General features: G+C 37.4%; 1 protein-coding gene across 1 annotated transcript; it reads left to right on the top strand.

Annotated features, from left to right (window-relative positions):
- Positions 1–2,737: 2,737 nt before the first annotated feature.
- Positions 2,738–8,649, top strand: LOC108671157 (E3 ubiquitin-protein ligase TRIM38-like). Its single transcript, XM_018158639.2, has 6 exons — positions 2,738–4,039; positions 4,579–4,853; positions 5,865–5,935; positions 6,423–6,506; positions 7,215–7,368; positions 7,840–8,649. The coding sequence occupies exons 1-6, from the start codon at positions 3,302–3,304 to the stop codon at positions 8,024–8,026; spliced, it is 1,509 nt and encodes a 502-aa protein (XP_018014128.1). The 5' UTR covers positions 2,738–3,301; the 3' UTR covers positions 8,027–8,649.
- Positions 8,650–9,636: the final 987 nt, after the last annotated feature.

The following is a 9,636-nucleotide window of genomic DNA, read 5'->3' on the forward strand; positions in this document are numbered from 1 at the left end:
TTGAGGACTGTTGCAATATACGTTTGAAGACTGTGTCTTGAGGACTGTTGCAATATACGTTTGAAGACTGTGTCTTGAGGACTGTTGCAATATACACTTAAAGACTGTGTTCAGAAGTGTTCCATTTACGTTATTTATTCAAGTAAACAAAGACAAAGAACCTGGCCACCGCAACGTTGGAGGGCGAAGTTTGTGACGGAAAATTCAACTCGGGCAATCAAAAGGGGTCTGCCCTGTGGCCAGTCATTTTATTTCTCCCGCATTTCAAATTTGCAAAAAGAATTTACCCAAAGCAAGCAAGGATTTTCTCAGCATAATTTATGTTATTAATTACCCATTAATTTCATCAGAAAACGAAACAATTCAACGCATCAGGTCACCACCGTCAAATATATTGTGCCCTCATAATATCATAATATTTATTACCAAAATGTTATAATTCAAATAATAATAAGAATTAATAATTATAATACTTGTGCTGTTGTATCGGTCGGGTGTTAAGACGTTGAGTCAAGACTCAGGACCCGAGTTTGTCCCAAGTATTGCCATCATAATAAGTAATGCAGAGACGGGAGGTACAGTGACGGAAAGCAATTTATTATTACTCTTTAAAAAAAATAAAAATCATTACTCATTAAAAAATCATAATTCATAAAAACATTATTACTCAATAATTGAACTTCCGTTTCTAAAGAAGGCATCAAAAAGAAACTTTGTTCATATAGCTTGAGCAGCGGTTTCTTATCACTGAATACTTTCATTTTTTTTATTAAAATCTGATCTACTTTTCATTGCCAGAGAAATTTTCATTGTGTTGTCTTTTTAATAGAACTATGAAAAATTAAGTAAAGAATTTTGTTATGTTGTGTCAAATTCATGTTATTTTAGCGATCCGAAACTCTATATTCCCTATTTAAAATCTTCATTATTGGTAATTTATGTATTTTAAATTCATATTTAGCATATTCACATTCATATTAACATCTTCATTCATATTCATATTTAACATATTCACAGTCAGCGAGGTAAATTGCCATTTTCTACAGGCCTCATTTCACAAGGCACCATTTATCAGTTATTGGGCGCTGACGCTTACAAGCTGAAAAATAAGAGTTCACATATATAAATTACTGGGTCATATTGTCCAAAAGTGACACACTTTCAGCTGGTAGCACTGATACGTCCTTCTGGAAAAATCATATATCACTCATAGATATGAAGAGGTCATATTGTCATAAAAGTGACACACTGTCTGCTGGTAGCACTGATAAGCCCATTTACCGGGAAAACTGAGTCAAGAAGGCCCACACAAGGACAAGAAGTGCATCACTATTTGGACAAAGTCTGTCTATTTCTCTGAGTGTTCCCTATAAGGTCCTCAAGATAACGTCACCTCACAAGTAACATCAGATACTTGCATGTCAGACGCAAGGCAGACATGCAAGGCAGTGAATTCATTCTTAATATAAAAATTGTAAATAAACTTCTTGTTTAAATCCGCAAAATATAAAGGACGGCAAATAAATTTTTTCTTTAAATCTGCAAAAAGGGCACTAATGGCAGGCAATGTAAATTGCTTATGAAGATATTTTCGCATCGTTTATACCCCACACTGTTTTGGAATTAAAAATTTAAACACGAAATTCTCCAGCTAATTTTTCAAGGAAATGCATGGAGAAGAATCAGCGCTCGTAGCGCCAGCGTGAATATGCGACTGCAGTGACTTTCATGACTAAAATATTTATTTCCTGTCTATACGAATACTGGAACTCTGGGGGGAAACCTCTCTTCCTTAACTACAGGGTCATCAATATATAGCGTTACACTTTTTCAAAATCAATTGTTGATAATTGTCCTCGATATTTGTCATTTGTTTACACCTTCTTATTAATCTTTATCATTATTTATCATTTATCATCTTTATGGTGTCAAAAAAACACCAACTGTCTGCTCAAGTTGTTACTAAACGCCTCCAAAGATCCAAGATTCTTCTTTCCTGCATTCGTGATGGCACGCTGCCAAACTCGTTTTCAGTGATGAGAAAATATTCAATGTTGAACACCACTTCAACTCCCAAAATTATCGAATTTGGTCTAAGAATGGGACGAAGGATCCCGTGTGGTGACTACGAAGCAATGCCCGACCTCAGTGATGGATGGTCTGGGCAGCCGTAACAGAGTCCTCAAGGAGTCCCCTCTTTTTTGTTGACAAAGGGGTGAAATAGAATCAGAAGAAATATCGAGATGCCATCCTTGTTGGTGCATTGTTGCCATGGGCACGAAAGCACTTCAAAAAACGTCCCTGGTCGTTCCAGCAGGACTCTGCACCATCCCATGGGGCTAAATCGATTCAGGAGTGGCTGTCCGACAATGTTCCCCACTTCATTACCAAAGATGAATGGCCCCCATCGTCACCCGATCTGAATCCTCTGGATTTTGGGATCTGGTCATACCTTGAGAGCAAGGTCTCGACCGTTCACCATCACAGTTTGGACGCCCTAAAGGTCAAACTGCTGAAGGAGTGGGCCAAAATACCACAGAGTGTCATTCGTGACTCGTGTAAGGCTTTCTCTAAGCGTCTACAACTCGTTATTGATGCAAATGTTGGACATATTGAATGAAATTGTGGCAATTGTATCTCTGAACCTCTGCCTACATAAATACATTTTCAAACATTCACAATTGTGTTTCATCTCATAGTTCTAACCACTCAAAGTTGTAATGCTAAATATTGATGACCCTGTAATTGAAAATATGAATTGGTGGGAAGATGCATGAATGATGATGTCTATAATCGGTTATTCAGCTCCCCATACAACCATTTTGTCACTCGTTATCAATGATTGTTTTTTTAAATTTTAATTCCAGTCTAAATTTAATGCAATGAAAAATTAGTGTTGTTGTAGCTGAACGGAGTACAGGAAATTAGGCTTGTAGGCAGTACAAGTTTCAGTAGTTTATACGAGATTTACGTCCATATGAAGCACCACGTTTCATTGTTGACGTGCAAATTTATAACAACGTTCAAGTTTATTTGAGCGTCTTCGCCTCTCACCTGGTTTAGGATTATGAAAGGCCACAATAGACTTTATTTGCGCAGTAGCATCATAACTCTAGGTTAATTCGAGTGAAACGAGTTGCCTTGTCTTGGAGGAAAGAAGTGATGTCGACCAATCAAGCGTATTAGACCAACATATGCTGGATCACTAACTATCTCTCTGAAGGTTTGTGTGAAGTTTACCTATAATTTTAACGGACATCGCTCAATGATAGTTACTTGAAGACTTTAAACCTTTCACGCGATGGCAAGTGCAACGATAGAGTGCGACGTTTGCAACGAGAAATTCGATTCGGGCAACAACAAGCCGCTTTGTCTGACCTGCGGCCACACTTTTTGCTTCTCTTGCATCACAAATCTACAAAGACTCTCTGGAACCCAAAATTGCCCAAAATGTAGGAAACCATTTTCCCAACGAATTGATCAAATGTTGGTCAACTACGCACTGATTCCTTCAGAAAACAAGGCTCGCCCACATCCCCCGAGCTCGCTGTCAGAGGCACCGTGCCTCCATCAAGGGAAGGCGCTGGATTTCCTGTGTATGGACTGCATGGAACTCGTGTGCTTTACGTGCATCAGGGGCACGCATAAAAATCACGAAATTGAGCTACTAGACGACCTACTTCAAGAGGATGAATCTGTTTTGAACTCGTGGACGAAAATACGGTCCACAATACACGGTAAACTCGGGCGTGTGAATAATTTAGTCTCCGTATCAGACGACATATTGAGTTTGATTGATGAAATCATCAGCCTGAAGACTGAATTCCATGGATGGAAGGATTCGCTGTTGGTCCAAAAAGTGTCAACAGAGCAAGACCTCCAGGTTTGGGATGCCCCGGCCACCGGTGTGATAGAGAACAAGCGACATGAATGCAAAGAAATGCTATGTCGTCTAAAATTGAAACCTTTAGAAAATATGGAGTTACCAGAAATCAGAGCGAGGTTGTCTGCAGCTCTGAAGAAATGCGATTCTTTACAGGCGAGTGGAATGACATACATGAGGCGAATATGTAGTTAGAATACAGAGCAGGAGTCTGTGCTGATTGGAGTTACGCAGCAGGTTATAGCAGGTTTAGAGCAAGATCGGGCATGCTTGTCTCATAACAGCAGGTTTGAAACTTTTAGGGTTAAGTTAAAATGTATTGCCAAAGAAATAATCAATCTTACGTAATCAAAATATGAATTCCGTAAAAGTGGTGACTTTTAGTACTATTAATGTGTTGCACACTATTATTGGGCAGTTTATATTAAGTGTATCTCATGTTGCTGACAAGTTAATACTATATTAGACTATATATATATATATAGACTATCGCAAGCGATACGAAAAAAACGTTCATAAAGCTACCTATAAAGCGGGGAAATTATAACATTCATCTGCCTAATAAACTTTTTTTATATTAATTCACCTTTTCTACTTTCGCCAACCCATACATGTCACTGAACAGCCATTATGGCATTAGAATTACTCTTCGTCTATATAACTTAGAATATGAAAAATCACCGTGAAATTTCCAGACATATGAGCTTCCAACATTTGAGGACGGCGTGCCTTGGACAGTCACCAGCCTTGCTGAAGGAGAGCGAGCTGTCGCCAGCCTGGCCAACAACATCAAGCCCAGTCGCCTCGTGGTGCTGTCCACCCACACCCACCCCATCCCGGGGCTGGAGGAGCTGTTGTACCGCCTCTGCTTCCACCACACCGGAGACATCAGCCTGCTGTCCCTGGACTGCTTCTGGAGGCCGGCAGGACAGTCGGATGGAGGCTTGGAAGCCATCATCGACAAATTTAGGTACATTGGTCAATAGTTTAACAATTCTCAAAAATAATCGCAATATGAACGGGCGAAAATAATTATAAAAAGCCAACTTCTTATAAACATTCACACTGTCATAATAGGCGATCGTTGCAATTAAGGAGGCTGGGTGAGGAACCTTTTCTCATGAATAAATGTGATGTATGATCATCAAATTAGTAAAAGATAAATGAATAAAAAAAGTATATAATTATAAAAAAAAAACACAAAAAAGTGATAGGACGCAAAAAGATTGTGACCTCCAAGAACCAGTTCAAATAATCACTTGTTTCTTTTCTTTTATTGACAACATGTTCAAATTTAACAATAACCTGTTAAACTTGAAAATGTAACTTTCAAATGCATCTGCATTCAATTGTGGGGACCAATTGGTTTATAATCACTTAATGCAGTGAAAACAAAATTTAGAGCGTCTTAAAAGCTTATCGTTCATGAATGGAGTGAAATATCTCATGGCATAAGGATAAGTACAAAGTATATGAACAATGTAGAGAAATTTTATCCGTGCCCATGCCACATGTGTATTCAAATTGATGTTTTTTCATAGAAATCTTCACATTTAATTATAAAGTATGCGCTAGTAATAAAATTGATAAGTTTACTAAATAGTGCAATAGTTGTTTCTTCTATATTCATGTCTTGAGTCACCGCTGACGTGATCTCGCTTTGGCTTGCATAGTAACTTTTATGGACCTTTAAAATGAACATTGAATTTTGTGTAAACTCATGTTTTGTCTGCGGGTAGTCGCGTGTGAGCATTCAATAGAAGCTTTCCTATGTTGGTGGTCGGAACGCAATTAACGTTCGTAGCTCCAATATGAGTTAAAATTTTAAAGTTCCAAGCTCATAAGTCTAGACGTGGAAAGAAAATATCAAGTTCATAAAAACTCTAAAAACTTCATAAATTACTGTACTTTATTCTTCTCATTCTTTTATAAGGTGATGTTTCTTGATCATGCATTCTCTCACATTTTCTTTTGTTTACAGTGACCGCCTAGATACCATGTACGGCTCTCCTGATCAAGGCTTGACCTACTCACACAAGCGACTTTCCACTGGTATGCAAAATGGTAAATTGTATCCAAAGATCCATTTATATTTTAGCAAAATTGTTTATGATTCATTCTAATTGCTGTAAATTAATGTTTTATCTGTTGCATGTCATAGAATTCTTCAAGTCTTTCCTAAGAAACGGCACTTTTTCCATGAATTGTCATCATCGCTCATGTTGCCTCTTAAATTCCTGAAGCAAGTTTATTAAAACAAAACAAAAACTGGTGTTTCTACATTTCATTTTCTTCTTACATATACTTCAATAGACAGAGAGTTGCTCACAAATATGAAGCATAAGTTGAGTTCTAGTTCATCGAGAAAACTGTATGAGAAAGAGAAGATTAAATGAAAAGTGGCAACTGATGAGGATCACGAACACGTTGAAATAAGTGGACAAAATAAATTATTCTAAACATGAAGATTGAATACGTTTGGTAACTTACCTCGGACTTTGAGTGAAAGGTAGATTTACGGCTTCTAATCTCCAAACAGGGGCAACTAGAGCGGAGCCTTGCAAGGTCGGTATACGTTTTGGCAGCTACTTCCACGTGCCTGTATATTTACCTGGGCAAATTGGTAAGTTTTCTAATATTTAACTGTAAGTTGAACCCGTCGCTTCGCCTGATTTTGAAAATTGTTGATTTAAAAAGCAGAAAGTGAGCTCGCCGTTTTTTGGCAACGATGAGTGACGGTGGTGGACGAACAGTAGCATGGATACCATTCCAATGCATTACATTATCATAAGTTATTACTTTTTTAAGTTAATAACAGCGCTATGGTTCAAGTTTACATAATTTACTGAGAGCATAATTTAATGAAACAAACACGTCCCTGTCATCTATCAATTGGCCCGTTGAAGGGTCGGAGGCTTTTATTAACCATCGTCGCTGCGGAGACAATGAACAACGCAAACTGACTTAGCATTTATGGGCCTGGATGATCTGCCTTTAAAAAAAATTAGATTCGGTAACTACACATTGCCACAGACCTTCAATTCAGCCAACTTACGGTGCAGGATAAAAAGCAGCTATCAGTGTAGACGTCTTCAATGCAAGTTTGAATCACTAGTAGCCTCGGTTAGAAGTCAATTTCTTTGCGCTGAATTTTCACCTTTTATCAGTAAATTGTTAGGAGCAATCGTCAAAAATTGTGTCGGGCGCGTCATTACCGTCAAAATGATGTAACTTGGAATGACAGAGGATCACACAGATTTTTACTATTGAACAGAGGGATGCATTAGCTGGAAAATATTTCTTGTTCATGTGAGTCCGGCCCGTTCTTCAGACGATGCTTGCTGTGCACGAGGAACGTCTTTCCACATCCGCTCATATATGAGACAGTATAACGGTTATAGCGTCACCCGCTGGCACTTCCCAGACCTCTGCGACGAGGACTTGGACTGGATGATCGGCATCCTGCGCCGATTCAACGACTCTCGGTGAGTATGAATAAACTCAATTTGAATTAATTAGTATTTTCATTCTGGCAGTTTCTGTTACTCCAGCGCTTGTCATTTGAGAACGAAGAAGTTATCGCCTTAAAAATGAATTAATATGATGTTGAAAGATACTTTACCTATTTCACTAACAATTTTCTAATGAAACTATAAACTAATACTATAAAAAACATTGCAATACATAAAGTTTCTTATATAATATCTTGTGGTGTAATGAAGCCAAATACCTGGCGCTTCCGGTATAACCTCAAACTCCCTATACTTCCAATATATAGGAGGTATAGAGTTATATATAATTATAGGCTATATTAGCCTCCAATTAAAGCTGGTGTAGCCAACTCATTCATTCAGTCAAACAAATTTACTTTGCATTGATCTACATTATGAAAATTCCGCCTAAGATTTCCTAAAAAATTTATTATTACTTAGTTCATTAATTGATTGCCATCTCAGCCTGCGTGTGGTCTTACCGAGAAATGGCCTCACCGCTACGGGCGCTCGTCGGCTGTTCGAGGAGCTCCCCCAAATCCGGGAGGTATACCACGACCCTGGCGCGGCGCACCTGACGTCAGCTGGCAGCGGTGCACCTCATCTCACCTTCATCAAGTTGTCAACGAACAACATCATTCAATGGCTGTAAAATGCTGCGGCGTGGTAGTAGGTATGTCACGGCAGGAATCTAACACAGTATATATGATGTATTTGTTCAATATTCACCTTGAGTATTGAAGGCTTGAAGGGAGGAATGTTGAAGCAAGAATTGCGGGGTTTGTCCAAACAGGAGGGACCGGGCAGAAGTGTGGTGAATCGGCATTAGTTAGAGCAGTTTTTTACTAATGATTTCAAGTGTTAATTCAGTTTTATACGTCTTTTTATATTTCATGTTAAAAAAGCGTAGGTAATCCGTCTACTGTTTTATAAAATTTTGAGATTATTTAAGGCAATGGTAGAAAATTAAGGAAAGAAACAAACATGAAAAAGTGAGAAATTTAATTTTCAATAATTACACCAAGGGTTACTTAAGTACTAATGAGTCCCATATAATACGCGTCATATTTCGAAGTACCAATAATATTTACGCAATAAAATCGGCAATTTTTGTGGTGATTGATAATAATTGTGTATTTTTTAACCACAAGTGAAAATAACCCAAAACATTGGAAAAAAACATCGAAGGAGGATAATCAGTAGGGCAGTTGAACTATTTGTATTTCTCATGATACGGTATCAATGTCTATTTTCTTTTTATTTAAAATAATCTCAAAATTTTTAACTTCAAACTTCAAGTAGAGGAATTTTTTTCATAAGCTGAGATGCTTAAAAAGAGTTTTTATTCAAATATAAATATGATATTACTTAAATCGATGTTCAACATTTAAGATTCAAATTTGAATGCCCAATAAAGACCTAATTCGTGTGAACAATTTTTTAATCAACAATTTGGTCAAGTTTTCCTTAAAACAGTCACAAATGGGAAAATATTGGATAGATGCATTATAAATATATAAAACAAGAAAAATAACTGACTCAAAATTTACAAAATCCCCAAAAATGTCTGCATGGCAGAAGAGACTTAATGAAGTAAAAGGAATCAATGCGGAAGTAAAATGAAACTACTGAAGTTCTTTTAAACAAAAATATAATTTTTTTAAGTATACAATTTGTATTCCACTTCTCAGTTTTTTGTGCGGTTGATGGATCGCAAATTGCCAGGCAAGATAATTTGAGACCTGACCTGCTCTTCAAGACATTATTACTGGCGGACATGCGGTGACATGCAGAGAAAATGTCGAGGAAATACTTTGCAAAATCATTTTATTCATACGGATTATTGCATCTTGTTAGGTCTATTGTGTTTTATGTCTTTAATCGTATAAAAATAGCACAATAGTTATTTACGGACGAGGATATGGTTGATACCACATAATATTGTCATCGAAAATTCTCATTGTAACTTGAGACGAATTTTAACAGTGATTACATTTTATACTATTTAAGTGATATACCCTGAGGTCACCTGCCCATTCAAATGAGACATCACGAGTGAGTAAATTAAAATAATGAGCGGAATAAATATTCACGGTTAAATTCAATTATTGAACATTATTGAACACATCACATGTTTTTCTATTTTATTAACCATGTCAGCGTTAGGCCTCCAAATCGCGTCGCATCAAGTGTTTGTGAAGTGAAGAGTTTGTTGTTATTGACTTGAAGCGCCAGTCGCGTCGTGCCCTCGAAATCTTCGTA

The sequence above is a fragment of the Hyalella azteca genome, unplaced genomic scaffold, assembly GCF_000764305.2.
Source record: "Hyalella azteca isolate HAZT.00-mixed unplaced genomic scaffold, Hazt_2.0.2 contig8148, whole genome shotgun sequence".
NCBI lineage: Eukaryota > Metazoa > Arthropoda > Malacostraca > Amphipoda > Hyalellidae > Hyalella > Hyalella azteca.

What these genes read in the sequence shown, in the direction of transcription:
- LOC108671157 (XM_018158639.2), top strand. Translation starts at nt 3,302, where the DNA reads ATGGCAAGTGCAACGATAGAGTGCGACGTTTGCAACGAGAAATTCGAT. An exon ending in AGAAATGCGATTCTTTACAG is followed by an intron (nt 4,040 to 4,578) that starts GCGAGTGGAATG and finishes TGAAATTTCCAG; the next exon opens with ACATATGAGCTTCCAACATT. An exon ending in ATATTTACCTGGGCAAATTG is followed by an intron (nt 6,507 to 7,214) that starts GTAAGTTTTCTA and finishes CCCGTTCTTCAG; the next exon opens with ACGATGCTTGCTGTGCACGA.